This window comes from Molossus molossus, unplaced genomic scaffold (assembly GCF_014108415.1).
Source record: "Molossus molossus isolate mMolMol1 unplaced genomic scaffold, mMolMol1.p scaffold_m16_p_7, whole genome shotgun sequence".
In the NCBI taxonomy this organism is placed as follows: Eukaryota; Metazoa; Chordata; class Mammalia; order Chiroptera; family Molossidae; genus Molossus; species Molossus molossus.
In genome coordinates this window covers 68,967,715-68,982,559 of record NW_023425401.1, presented here as the reverse complement: position 1 = coordinate 68,982,559, position 14,845 = coordinate 68,967,715, and the positions used below count along the sequence as shown (strand labels likewise).

General features: G+C 40.8%; 1 protein-coding gene across 1 annotated transcript; it reads left to right on the top strand.

Moving 5' to 3' along the window:
* Positions 1-10,547: 10,547 nt before the first annotated feature.
* Positions 10,548-11,649, top strand: LOC118620194 (archaemetzincin-2-like). The gene is given in 2 exon segments (XM_036247259.1): positions 10,548-10,867; positions 10,869-11,649. Coding segments are annotated over 2 exon segments (1,071 nt in total). The 5' UTR covers positions 10,548-10,577.
* Positions 11,650-14,845: the final 3,196 nt, after the last annotated feature.

Genomic DNA, 14,845 nt, shown 5'->3' with positions numbered 1-14,845 from the left:
TCAGGACATACAAATGCCCAGGAAACATATGAAAAAATGATCAACATCACTAATCATCAAAAAGATGCAAATTAAAAGGAAAGTGAGGTATTACCTCACACCTACCAGAATGGCTGCCATCAAACAAATCATCTAACAACAAGTGCTAGCATGGTTTTGACAGAAAAACAGACATACAGACCAATGGAACAGGATTGAGAGTCCTGAAATAAAACCACATGTTTATGGACAAATAAATTTTGACAAAGAAGTAAAAAACACACAATGAAGAAAAGAACACCTCTTCAATAAATGGTGCTAGGAAAATTGGAAAGCCAGATGAAAAATAATAAAACTAGATTACAGATCGTCCCCATGTACAAAAAATTAACACAACATGGATCAAAGACTTAAATATAAGATCTGAAACAATAAATTACATTGAAGATAAAATAGGTTCTAAATTTATGGACCTTAATAGTAGAAGATATTTTATGAATTTACCCCAAAGGCAAGAAAGGCAAGATAAAAGTAAATAAATGGGACTATATCAAACTAAAAGGCTTCTGTACAGCAAAAGAAACCAACAACAAAACAAAGAAGAAAACCAAGTGAATGGAAGATGATATTTGTAAACAACAGCTCTGACAAGAAGTTAGTATCCAAAATATATAAAGAACTCATAAAACTCAACACTAAAAAAGCAAAAAACCCAATAAATAAATGGGCAGAGGACCTGAACCGACACTTCTCCCAAGAAGATACAAACAGCCAACAGATACATGAAAAGATGTTCAAGTTCACTAGCTATTAGGAAAATGCAAATAAAAACTATAGTGAGATACTACTTCACATTTGTTAGAATGGCTATTATCAACAACACAAGTATAGAGGAAGATACAAAAAAGTGGAAGCACATACCTTGTTCATGGGTTGGAAGAATTAACATCATTAAAATCTCCATATTACTCAAAGCAATCTATAGATTCAATGCAATCCCCATCAAAATACCAAAGACATAATTCACAGAACTAGAGCAAATACTTCAAGAGTTCATATGGTACCAAAGAAGACCTCGAATAGCCACAGCAAACTTGAAAAAGAAGAACAAAGTTGGAGGGATCACATTACCAGATTTCAGGTTATACTACAAAGCCACTGTAATCAAAACAGCCTGGTACTGGCACAAGAACAGGCAGATAGATCAATGGAACAGAATAGAGAACCCAGAAATGGACCCAAGACAATATGCTCAATGAATATTTGACAAAGGTGGCAAAAGCATACAGTGGAAAAAAGACAGCCTCTTTAATAAATGGACAGCTACATGCAAAAAATGAAACTAGACAATCAACTTACACCATACACGAGAATAAACTCAAAATGGATAAAAGACTCAAATGTGACCCGTGAATCCATAAAAATCCTAGGACAAAATGTAGGCAACAAAATTTCAGACATCATACGCAGCAGAATTTTTAATCATACATCACCTAAGGCAACAGAAACAAAGGAAAAAATGAACACATGGGACTACATCAAACTCAAAAGCTTCTGCATAGCAAACAATACAATCATCAAAATGGAAAGGGAACCCACTGTAAGGGAGAGCATAACTGCCAATAATATATCAGATAAGGGGTTAATTGCTTAATTGCCAATATATAGAGAGTGCTCATACAACTCAACAAAAGGAAGACAAAGAACCCAATTAAAAAATGGGCAGAGGAACTAAATAGACACCTCTCCAAACAGGACATACAAATGGCTAAGAGACACACGAAGAAATGCTCAACATCACTAATCATCAGAGAGATGCAAATCAAAACAACAATGAGGTATCACCTCACACCTGTCAGAATGGCCGCCATCAACAAATCATCAAACAAGTGTTGGCGAAGGTGTGGAGAAAAGGGGACTCTAGTACACTGCTGGTGGGAATGCAGACTTGTGCAGCCACTATGGAAAACAATATGGTGTTACCTCAAAAAATTAAAAATTAAACTTCCATTTGACCCAGCGATCCCACTTCTAGGTATATACCCTAAGAAGTCTGAAACATCAATCAGAAAGACTATATGTACCCCCATGTTCATAGCAGCACTATTTATGATAGCTAAGATCTGGAAACAGCCCAAGTGTCCATCAGTAGAGAAATGGATAAAAAAGCTGTGTACATATACACAATGGAGTACTATGCAGCTGTAAGAAAGAAAGATCTCTTATCCTTTGAGACTACATGGAGGGACCTGGAAAGTATTATCCTAAGCTAAACAAGCCAAACAGAGAAAGACAAATATCATATGATCTCACTTATTTGTGGAGTATAATGAACATAACAGTCTGAAGAATGCCGTTGTCCCAAAGACGTGGAAGCGGGGTACAGACTGACAATCCCCAAAAGACGGGGTGGTGGGGGAGAGATAAACCACAGAACTTATATGCATGTATGCATGAACAATGGACATGGACAAGAAAGCTGAGGTCAGGGCAGGGAAGGAAGGGAAGGGGGGAATCAGTGGGGGGAAAAAGAGAAACATCTGTAACAAAAGTGAAGTAATTTAAGAAAAAAACACAAGTAATAATAAGTGCTGTAGAGGTTGTGGAGAAAAAGGAACTCCTATTCACTGCTGGTGGGAATGTAGACTGGTACAGCCACTATGGAAAACAATCTGGCAGTTCCTCAAAAAATTAAGAATAGAGTTACCATATGACCCAGCAATCCCTCTCCTGGGTATCCACCCACAAAACTTAAAAACATTTATTTGCAAAGTTAATGCACCTCTATTTTCATTGTAGCATTACTCACAGTGGCCAAGACATGGAGACAACCAAAGTGTCCTTCAGGAGAGGACTGGATAAAAATGTGGTACACATATACAATGGAATACTATTCAGCCATAAGTGACAACATAGATGGACCCTGAGAATATTATACTAAGTGAAATAAATCAGGCAGGAAAAGCTAAGAACCATATGATTTCACTCATGTACGGGATATAAAACTGAAACTCATAGACACATACAACAGTATGATGATTACTAGAGAGAAAGGGGTGAGAGGCACTGAGGAGTAAATGGGGCCAAATATATGATGACAGAAGATAGTCTGACTTTGGGTGTTGGGCATACAATGCAATATACAGATTTCATATGATAGAAATGTACACTTTAAACATATGATCCTGTTGACCAATTTCATCCCAATATGTTTAAAGTTATGGTTTGAATAATTTAGACTATATTAAGTAAAACATTAACATATAAGCCACATCCCAAATTCCAAAACAAATCTTTATGTTATTATTTCAAGTCCAACCTTATTATTTGTTTGCTTTTACAATTATATGCCTGGTATAGATCAAATTCTAAGTGATATACTTGTTTAAGACTATAGGGACTGCAAAAATGACACATACTCTGTTTTTATTTTTTTATTTTTTTTTTATTTTTATTTTTTTATCCTCACCCGAGAATATTTTTTCCATTTTTTGTACAGATAGAGTGGGAGGGAAAGAGAGGAAGGGAGGGAGAGAGAGAAACATCGACGTGAAGGGACACATCGAGTGGCTGCCACCCGCACGACCAACCTGGGCCGGGGACAAACTGCAACCGAGGTACATGCCCTTAGCAGGAACCGAACCCGGGTCTTTCCAGACCGCAGGCTGACGCTCTAACCGCTGAGCCAAACTGGCCAGGGCATGATATATTTGTTTTTTGTGTTTTATCCTCACCTGAGGATATTTTTCCATTTTTTGTACAGATAGAGTGGGAGGGAGAGAGGTAGAGAGAGAGGGAAACATCGATGTGAAAGGGACACATCGAGTGGCTGCCACCCGCACGACCAACTAGGGCCGGGGACAAACTGCAACCGAGGTACATGCCCTTAGCGGGAACCGAACCCTGGTCTCTCCGGACCACAGGCGGACGCTCTAACCGCTGAGCCAAACCGGCCAGGACATACTCTGTTTTTAAAAGAGAAGGAGGAGAGATATCATTGAGGGACAGATGTTACTGGAAAATCGTCCTGCTTGTTATCAATAGTCAACCAAAGTGGTATACATAAACCAAAGCTTCCCATTTTAGCTTCATTGCTACCAACCCATACTCTTCTTTCCCACTGTAATTCATCCTCTCTCTGTCCTCCCAATATCTACTGGCTTCAATTCCATAGTCCCTTGAAACTGCTTTCAAAAGGCATTGATAGGTCCCACTATTTCACTTAGAGTTAAGGCTAAGCTGACTCCTTATGATGATCTATAATGTCATACTGTCTATAACCACTTGGTGCTCAAGGAGAGACCTGCAGACAAATAGCATCACATCACCTGGGGTCTCATTAGAATCCAAGAACCTCAGGTCCCATTTCAGGTTACTTAAGCAGATTGTACAGGATTTGGAGATCCCCATGTAGCTAAGATGCACATTAAAGTTTGAGAGACATCATATTATCTTCTGCCTCTCTCGCTTTCTCCTCAGCATGTAGAACAGTGCCTGGCACATATTAGATTCTCAATCAATGTTTATTAAGGAAAACAGATTGCCAAATCCAATAGCCACTTTTTAATCCTTACTTCATTTAACCTTTCCTAGTTATCTAAACAGTGACTACCACTTCATTCTTTAACAATCCTTCCTTTCTAGATTTTCTTACTACTGCTCTAGTTTCATCTTCTCAGTCTGCTTTGCTGGATCATCATTATTAGTCTACATTTAATTATTGTCATTGCCCAGAGTTGTTTCACATTGACTTCTTCACCTCTCTATGCTTTTCCTGGTGAATCTACATTTTCTCATTGTTTTCACTAATATCTATTCAGGGTTCCCAAGTCTTTATCTTTACCTCAAACATGCATCCCCTCTCTCCAACTCCACATTTATCCTAAGACTATTTCTAATTCACACAGATTTCAAGCATGAAGTATCAAAATGATACAGATTCTAACCCTGGCCCATTTGGCTCAGTGGTTAGAGTGTCAGCCTGCGGTCCAGAGAGACCCGGGTTCAGTTTCCATTAAGGGTGCGTGCCTCAGTTGCAGTTTGTCCCTGCCCTGGTTGGGTCGTGCGGGTGGCAGCCACTCGATGTGTCCCTTTCATGTTGATGTTTCTTCCTCTCTCTCTCTTTTCCTCTCTCTGCCTCCCACTCTATCTGAACAACAACAAAAAAGTGATACAGACTCTCCCCACCCTGCCTCTCATAAATTCCCTTACCTGTATCATCACATGCTCTTCAATCCTGACACCATCTTATCACTAATGTGAGAAAGTGAAAATTACCTTGCACTCTCCCTCACCTCCTACAACTCCAACCAATTGCCAAGTCCCAATTCCTACATCTGGATTTATTGGATTCATCCCAGTAGAATTTTTGAAATTAATCCGAGGTAGTCATTTCCTCTCCAGGAAATGAAGCCATAAGTGGAACATTTTCTTTCTATCTGAGGTTGTGTGTTTTAATGTGGTTGGAGAAACACCATTCTAAGCAAGACACTCCAGTCAAGACCTGGAGAAATCTGGAGATGAAGATAAAAAGAAAATGTCTCAACAGAGGTTCTCCTAAAAGTCATCTGCTTCTTCCTTCCTGGAGCTTGCTCTCATATTGTCTTTACAATTACTTACCCTTTTTTACTTAATCCATTGGATTTCTGCGACCTTCAAATAAAGAGACACCCACAAACTTTAAATATATGAGAGGCCACAGTGGGAACCACCACTTTCAAAGGCCTATGATTATGGATTGGCTTGTTTAGGGTCCTGTCACATAACAGACTGGGTGTACATCAACCCATTCTCAGAAAGTGTCAGGGTCATCACACATTTTGCCAAAGAGTCCCAGCAGAAAAGATATTCTCCCATTTTTTTAATTACACATATAATTCAATAAACCTTTAACTCCCATGCCTCAGGGACAGACTTGTCCAGTAGAAAGAAAGCATGAAAGTGTTAATACATACATAAAAATGTCAATCAATCAATATTTCTCATGTGATTTAATTCCATCTAGACCATTCCTCTGCACAAAGATAAGTTGGGAGAAAGTTAAATTTGGGAGGCTGAAAGCCAGTGTTTTGAACAAGGAGGTGGGTTTGGTTGAACCCTACGAAGATGCCAAAGATGAGCTGATATCTGGGCCTGACAAAATGACTGTCCATTCACATATTAAAAGAAATAAATGTGGTGTAGCCCCTCTATCCCAGGCACAGGTGGTTATGTAAATCCCAGGGCTCCAGGTTTTCTTGGAGCTACATGTCATATCTTTGTTTTGTTTTTTTAAACTTATCTTTATTGTTGAATGTATTACAGATGTCCCTCCTTTTCCCCCTGCTTGATTCCCTCCTCCCCACTCCCACCCCTCTCCTGTGTTCCCCACACTATTGTTGGTGTCCATTGGTTATGCATAAATGTATAGAAGTTCTTTGGTTTATCTCTTCCTGCCCCACCTCCCTCCTTCCCTTTGAGGTTTGTCAGTCTATCAACCAATTTGTACTTCTTAATCTCTTTATCTTTTTCACCCATCCCCCCAACCCCCCTCCCATCTGGTAACCAACTAAAAGTTCTCTGTATCTATGAGTCTGTTTCTGTTCTCCTTGCTCATTTTGTTTGTAGATTCAATTGTTGATAGATATGTATTTATTGCCACTTTATTGTTCATATTTTTTTGTCTTCTTCTCCAAGAAGACCCATTAACATTTCATATAATACTGATCTGGTGGTGATGAACTTCTTTAGCTTTTCCTTGTCTGGGAAACTCTTTATATGGCCATCAATTCTAAATGATAGCTTTCCGGGATAGAGTAATCTTGGTTGTAGGTCCTTGCTTTTCAGTACTTTAAATATTTTTTGCCCCTCCCTTCTGGCCTGCAAACTTTCTTTGGAGAAATCAGCTGACAGTTGTATGGGAGCTCTGTTGTAGGTAACAAACTGCTTTTCTCTTGCTGCTTTTAAGATTCTCTCTTTGTCTTGAACATACTTCATTTTGATGATGATGTGTCTTGGTGTGGGCCTCTTGGGATTCATCTTGTTTGTGACTCTGTGCTTCCTGGACTCCTATGTCTGTTTCCTTCACCAAGTTAGGGAAGTTTTCTGTCATTATTGTTTCAAATAGGTTTTCAATTTCTTGTTCTCTCTCTTCTCCTTCTGGCACTCCCATGATGCAAATGTTGGTATGCTTAAAGTTGTCCCACAGGCTCCTTATACTATCCTCATTTCTTTGGATTATTTTTTCTTTTTGCTGTTCTGATTGGGTGTTTTTGCTTCCTTATATTCCAAATAAATGGTTTGCTTCTTGGCTTCACCTATGTTCTACCATTGATTCTCTGTAAATTATTCTTTATTTCAGTTAGTACATCCTTCATTTCTAATTTGTCCTTTATCATGTTCTTGAGGTCCTCACTAAGTTCCTTGATGTTCTCATGAAGTTCCCTGAAATTCTCACTAAGTTCATTGAGTGTCCTTATAAACAATGTTTTAAACTCTGCATCTGTTAGATTGCTTACCTCCATTTCATTTAGTTCTTTTCCTGGAGTTTTTTTTTTTTTTTGTCCATTTGGGACATGTTTCTTTGTCTCCTCATTTTGGCTGTCTCCTTGTGTTTTTTTTTCTATTTATTAGAGAGAGATGCTAGCTTTCCTAGGCTTCCTAGGGTGGCCTGTTGTAGCAGGTGTCCTGTAGAGTCCAGTAGCACAGCCTCCCTGGTCACCCTGCTGGACCCTCGAGGTGCAGCCCTAGTGTGGACTGTACACCCTTCTGTTGTAATTGAGTCTTAATTGATGTTGGCATGTCAATGAGAGGGTTTTACTCAGGCTGATCAGGTGCAAACACTGGCTGTGCCCACTATCCACCGACCTCTGATTACCTTGCATGATCAGCTATGCAGGGGCCCACCACACAGAGCAAGACTTACTTCAGCAGGGCTCCGGTACCCTCTGAGTTCAGTCCTTGAGTGTGTCACTTGTGGAGGTGGTTAGGTGGTAGTGCTTGGACTTGGTCTGAAGCTGTCCACTGGATGTGCTGGCTCTGGGGCAATGTCAGCCACTGCCTGTGTTCTACCTGGGACCACCAGACATAGGTACAACATGACCTGCAGATGGATGTTTCTTATGCTAGGCTTGGAGGTGTCCAGGCAAAGTCAAGTTGTGAACCAAGCCTGGCTGCTTCTAGTGCCCAGCCTGGGGTCACTTAGTAAAAGGTATGGGGCTCATTGTGGCCAAATGCTGCTTGTTTGATGGAATTTAGGAAAATCTGAATCAGGAGCCAAAACAGGCCAATCCTATCATAAAGTCACTGGAAACAGCTTGGGTGGACCCACAAGTTAGGTGGGGTAGGGCCCCAGCATATCACCAGGGCAGGGCAAATAGTTTGAGGGAGAAGGTCTCACCAAAGGAACAACGGCCTCTGCCAGCACGTCTTTCTGGGGAAAAGCTGCCTTTCCAGCCCTCGTCCCAATGCCAAACAACTCAGTTCTTCCCCATATGTCTTTGGTGCCTTTCAAGCTGCCTCCCCTCCACGCTGGTGCTTGGGGAAAGCAAGTCTGAGTAAGTCCGTGCATGAAACCTTTAAGAGGAACTGCCTAGGACTCCAGCAGCCTCAGCCTCCTTCAGCCTTCATTCCCATTGGTCTTTACAGCCAGATGTTATGGGGACTTCTCTTCCTGGTACTGAAACCCTGAGCTGGGGTGCCCAGTGTGGGACAGGAACACCTTGCTCCTCAGGGAGGACCTTCCCAGCCTAGGTATCCCCAGTGATTTTTATCCACCACATGTGGGTGTGGAACCAGCCTGACTGCACCTATGTCATCCTACTAGTCTTGATGTGGCCTCTTCTTTAATTTCATAGTTTTAGGACTTCCATTCAGCTCGATTTCAGGTGGTTCTAAGAGATGTTCATTCTGTAGTTTAATTGTAATTTTGATGTGGTTGTGGGAGGAGGTGAGGACTGTGTTTACCTACGTCACCATCTTGACCAGAAGTCCTATATGTCATATATTTGAATGGGTAACTATAGAACTATACAAGGTGGAAGTTGGTAAGGGAGGGACAGAGAGCAAAGGGGAGAGTCCAGCTGCAGAGGATATGGCCTTTAAGACTTTCTTCTATTGGGTGCCTGCCCAATCTAATTCCATTTGTGCTAGAACTGAGAGTGCTCCTTCTAGGTCTCTGTCACCTTTATGTCACACCAGCCTTCTGAGAGTTCTTATTTAAGCAAAATAATGTGCAGCCTCATTTCCTTATGATCTATCTCCCCTCGTGGAACTCTATCTATCTACCTACCTACCTACCTAACTTCCTATCTAATCTATCATCTATCATCTACTTATCTGTCTATCCATCTATTTTATTCATGTAATACATGTTTATTGAGATGCTACCCTGGAACAACTCCAGATGTCTTTAAAATAAGGGGTAAAGAAATCAAGCTAAGTGTCTATGTGCCAGGCAGGAGATAAATATTATCTTATTAAGTTCTCTAAATCACTTTATAAAGTAGGTCTTAGAATTCCATTTTACCTATGAGGAAACTATAGCTCAGAGGGGTGGAGCAGCTTGCCCAAAAACATATTGCCAAGAAGAGGCAGAACTAAAATTATGGTGGTTGTCTGAGCCCAGGCTTTGTCATCAACACCAAGCTAAATGTTAGAGAGTTTCTATACTGACATGATAGCACATGGATGGACTACTTTCCTTATGTTACTTCCATAACTGAGATCTTATGAAAATTAGATAAGAATGGAAAAGTCGCCCTGGCCGGTTTGGCTCAGCGGTTAAAGCGTCAGCCTGCGGTCCTGAGAGACCCGGGTTCGGTTCCCGCTAAGGGCATGTACCTCGGTTGCAGTTTGTCCCTGGCTCCGGTCAGTCGTGCGGGTAGCAGCCACTCGATGTGTTCCTTTCACATCGATGTTTCTCTCTCTCTCTCTGTTCCTCTCTCTCCCTCCCACTCTACCTGAACAAAAAATGGAAAAATGTCCTAGGGTGAGGATTAAAAAAAAAAGAATGGAAAAGTCCAGTTCACCATAAACAAGTAGACCCTTTTGTGAAGGCTCCAGAAAGCAAGCTAGAGATGAGGGTTATGATTCTGGGGCATGAATCATTTCTTTTTGGAAATATATGTATCTGGGCCTATTCATGTTCCAGAGCATGGTATAACTAACAATACAAAATAAAAACATTAGTCTCTAAAAACCCTGAAACTTTGTCCTTAATAGAAGAAGCTCTGTTGTGAAAGGTGCCTTGTCCAGGATGACTGCCCTCCATTTGCGTTTGAGCAATATGCAGGAATTTAACTATTGCCCAAGTCTTTCTTATTTGGGCAAGCTTGAATGGGTTCTTCATGGCCAGGCTCCTTCTTTGGGAGACTTTAACCTTCTGACTATCTACCCAGCACCTTCCCATTCAACACTTAATTATTTAATTAAAAATGAAAGGTGTTGCTGGCGGCGTCCAGACGGCAAGGGTGCAGGTGGTGCGGAGGGAGCGTCACAACCCGGCTGGGGCCGTCTGGGCTGAGCCGCCGCCTCCTGGTGGAACAGCTGTTGGACCCATTGAAACGAAGGGATGAAAGCTCTACCTAAAAACACGATGTGACTGGAAGAGACCTGTCATTATGCAAACAGTAAGGCACTCGGAACAGACACTTAGAACAGCTCTCATCTCAAAGAACCCAGTGCTTGTGTCCCAGTATGAGAAGTTTAATGCTGCAGAATGGCGTTTGATGAACGAAGCCTTCCAACCAGCCAGTGATCTCTTTGGACCCATTACCTTGCATTCTCAGTCAGATTGGATCACCTCCCATCCTGAGCCTCCCCAAGACTTCGAAGAGTTTTTCAATGCTCCTTCCAGAAAGACACCCTCTCCGGAGAAGCGCAGTATTTATATACAGTACATTGGATTGCTATATTATCAGTGAAGAATATATTAAATGGCTCAAGGGCTACTGTGAAACATTTTTCTATGGCTTGACAGTAAGACTACTGGAACCGGTCCCTGTCTCCGCAACGAGGTGTTCCTTTAGGGTCAATGATAGCACACAGAAGCTACAAATACATGCAGGGCACATCCTGAAGTTCTTAAAAAGGAAGAAACCCGAAGATGCCTTCTGTGTTGTGGGAATAACCATGATTGATCTTTACCCAAGAGACTCCTGGAATTTTGTCTTTGGACAGGCCTCTTTGTCAGATGGTGTGGGGATACTCAGCTTTGCCAGGTATAGAAGTGATTTTTACAACTCAAGCTATGAAAGCAAAGGGAAGGCATTGCAGAAAAAGTCTTCGAACGACTATTCGGTTTTTGATAACTACTATGTTCCTGAAGTGACTAGTATTTTGCTGCTTCGGTCCTATAAGACTTTAACCCACGAGATTGGACACATATTTGGACTTCGGCACTGCCAGTGGCTTGCATGCCTGATGCAAGGCTCCAACCACTTGGAAGAAGCTGACCGGCGCCTCCTAAATCTGTGCCCGATCTGTTTATGCAAGTTGCAGTGTGCTATTGGCTTCAACATTGTAGAAAGATACAAAGCCCTGGTGAGGTGGATTGATGATGAATCCACTGAAGCACCTCGAGTCACTCCGAAACATAGTCATAAGGATAGTGTGAATTTGCCCAAACCGGTGGAAGCCTTTAAGGAGTGGAAAGAGTGGATAATGAAATGCCTTGCCGTTGTCCAAAAATAAGAACCTTCAAATAGGAGTAATTAAAATAAATACTTGCACAATGTGCTTTCTTTTGAAAAAAAAAAAAAAAAAAGGTGTTTTAGCTGCTAAGACAAGAATCTGGATAATTCAGACTAACTAAACATATTTTGCCTTAGTTGCCTGGTCCATATGAAGATCATTTACTCAACTCTGCACTTCATTTTGCACCTGTAAATGAAATCTGACTGCAGTGGCTCAGATACTCTTAGTTCAAGTTAACAAGTAACTAAGACTGTAATGCACTAGTATTTCAGGCTCAACCTTGATTTTACTTTGAGCCTTCATACATATGTACTTGTTGGTGTGTCTCTCTTTGGAATGTGCTGTACAGGTAGACACTACATATAACCTTGTACATTTAGGCCCCAAAACATAGCTAATATTGGTAAAGCTTAAGAAGTGGGCAGAATTAATTAATTTTTTTTTATCCTCACCCGAGGACATTTTTCCATTTTTTGTTCAGATAGAGTGGGAGGGAGAGAGGAAGAGAAAGAGAGAGAGACAAACAGAGAGACAGAGACACACACAGAGAGAGAGAGAGAGAGAGAGAGAGAGAGAGAAAGAGAGAGAGAGAGAAACATCGACGTGAAAGGAACACATCAAGTGGCTGCCACCCGCAGGACCAACCAGGGCCAGGGACAAACTGCAACCGAGGTATGCGCCCTTAGCGGGAACCGAACCCGAGTCTCTCTGGACAGCGGGCTGACGCTCTAACCGCCAGGGCAATATTTTTTATTTTGTATTTCAAATGATAAATAAGTGGAGAATATGTTTTTTCTAGATGGTATCGGGGGAACTGAAGCAATATGTAGAATCAATGCTTTCAAATATGATCTGAAACATTAAGGAAAGAAAAAGATATGCGTTGTGTGGATCTTAATTTATGTAGGAGTAAAATTATAAATTAAGTATATACTGCATGTTCATTATAACATGCCTTTTAAACAAGGATCTCCAACCCTTTTAAACAAGGATCTCCAAACCTAATCTTACATAAGGCTATGAGATTAATTTCCTGTATGGAATGTAAGTAAAGCCAACACTGAACTTCTGGCCTGGAATCGGACAATCCCTACCTGATACTGAGCCTTCAACCATGTTACTTCCTCTGCCTTCCTCTGTCTGCACTATAATGTCAGCCTCACTGCTGCTCTTCATCCTTGGATCTCAGTCTCAGTCACCTTCTCAAAGAGGACCCCCATGACCACCCCATTTATGGTAGATCCCCACCCTAAAATCTGATAATATTTCCTTGATCTTTTTCTTTATAGTGCCCACCACAAGGTGTTTGTGCGTGTGTGTGTTCATGTTGTCCTCCCTTCTAGATTCTAAGCTCACCACCCCATATGCCCAGTAGTTTGTGAAGCCTGTCACAAATCACATGCTCAATGCACATTAGTTGAATGAGTAAATGGTTGAATAGAGAAGCAATCTAAGATCCCTTGGGGGTAGGAATCTGAACCTGAAAAAAAAAAAATCCCACCTCTTTACAGAGCAATGTCTGCACACTATCATCGGCAAGCCACACTTGTAGATGGGATTGCATAAAGAAACCCCTAGAGTAGCTAAGGTACAGATGCTTTGGATCTTTGCTGTTTCTGAATGATGTGCTGGCAATTGACTTCTAAATGATTGTGGGCATGGAAGAGTAGCCAGTTATCTAGAATTGGCATGTTGTTTCTTTGGGGAAGAAATTTTTCTTCCAAGAGCTCTTTGTGAGTAATAGAAACTTGGAATAGTTTTGTGATTTCATATATTTCAGCAGAAAAACTATTCTAAATGAGTCACATTTTTATAGTTGAGGAATAAAAAAATATTTAAACCACCATATCTCAAGTGTCTTCCTTACTGAGTATGAAAAAGCTATGACATAACATGGGACTCAGTTGCCATAAAAATGTGGAAGAGGAAATTTAATTTTCTTGGCATCTCCTAATCCAGACAGAAGACTCACTTCTTTATATACACCATCTCACTTCCTTCTCTCAAATATTCCGTTAGATGGATGCCATCACAGTCATGCACCAGATAACAACGTTTCGGTCAGCGATGAACCACATATATGTTGGTGGTCACATAAGATTCTAATGGGGCAGTAAAATTACTAGCACCTTAGCTGTATGTTATAGGGTGATACATAATGTGTTTATGGTGATGTAGTATAAACAAACCTACTGCTCTGCCAGTAGTATAAAAGTACATTATACATGTATAAAGTACATAATATTTAATAATAATAATAAATGACTGTTAACCGGTTTATGTATTTATTATTATTATTTATTTTTTTTTTTTATCCTCACCCGAGGACATTTTTCCATTTTTTGTTCAGGTAGAGTGGGAGGGAGAGAGAGGAACAGAGAGAGAGAGAGAAACATCGACGTGAAAGGAACACATCGAGTGGCTGCCACCCGCATAACCGACCAGGGCCGGGGACAAACTGCAACCGAGGTACGCGCCCTTAGCGGGGACCGAACCCGGGTCTCTCAGGACCGCAGGCTGATGCTCCAACCGCTGAGCCAAACTGGCCAGGGCCGGTTTATGTATTTATTATAGTGTACTTTTTATCATTATTTTAGAGTGCATTCATTCCACTTAAAAACAAAACAAAACAAGGTTTCTGTAAAATAATATGCCATGTTATGCCAGCAAGCAGCCTTATATACCTGATATTTACCATGTGTATTTCTTGATTGCATCATTTCTGTTGTGCTTGATTTAATCTTGTGATATTTTGTTCATCATGACCCCTAAACATAGAAAATCTACTGCTAATGCTGCCAGTAAGAGACCATGCTGAGTAATTGATCTGGAAACAAAATTCAAAAGAATTAAAGACTATGAAGGTAGGAAACCAGTGATGATTATTGTTAACCAGTCAGGCATGTCCCATTTCACCAGAGCTATGATCTTGAAGAACAAACACAAAGTTATAGAAGCTGTTAAAAAATCTACTTCATTAAAGACAATGAGGCTAACATATATTTGAGAAGGACCTATAGCAGACATGGAGAAACTTCTAATGACCTGGATTAAGGACCCTACATAGTTATAGTATATCCCTCGTAGTACCATAGCATTCACGGTTTGTTTGCAATGTTGAAAGTAAAAGCTAGACCTGACTACAGTGTTGAATTTACTGCTAGCTCTGGGTCTTTATTAACAATTAAAGAAT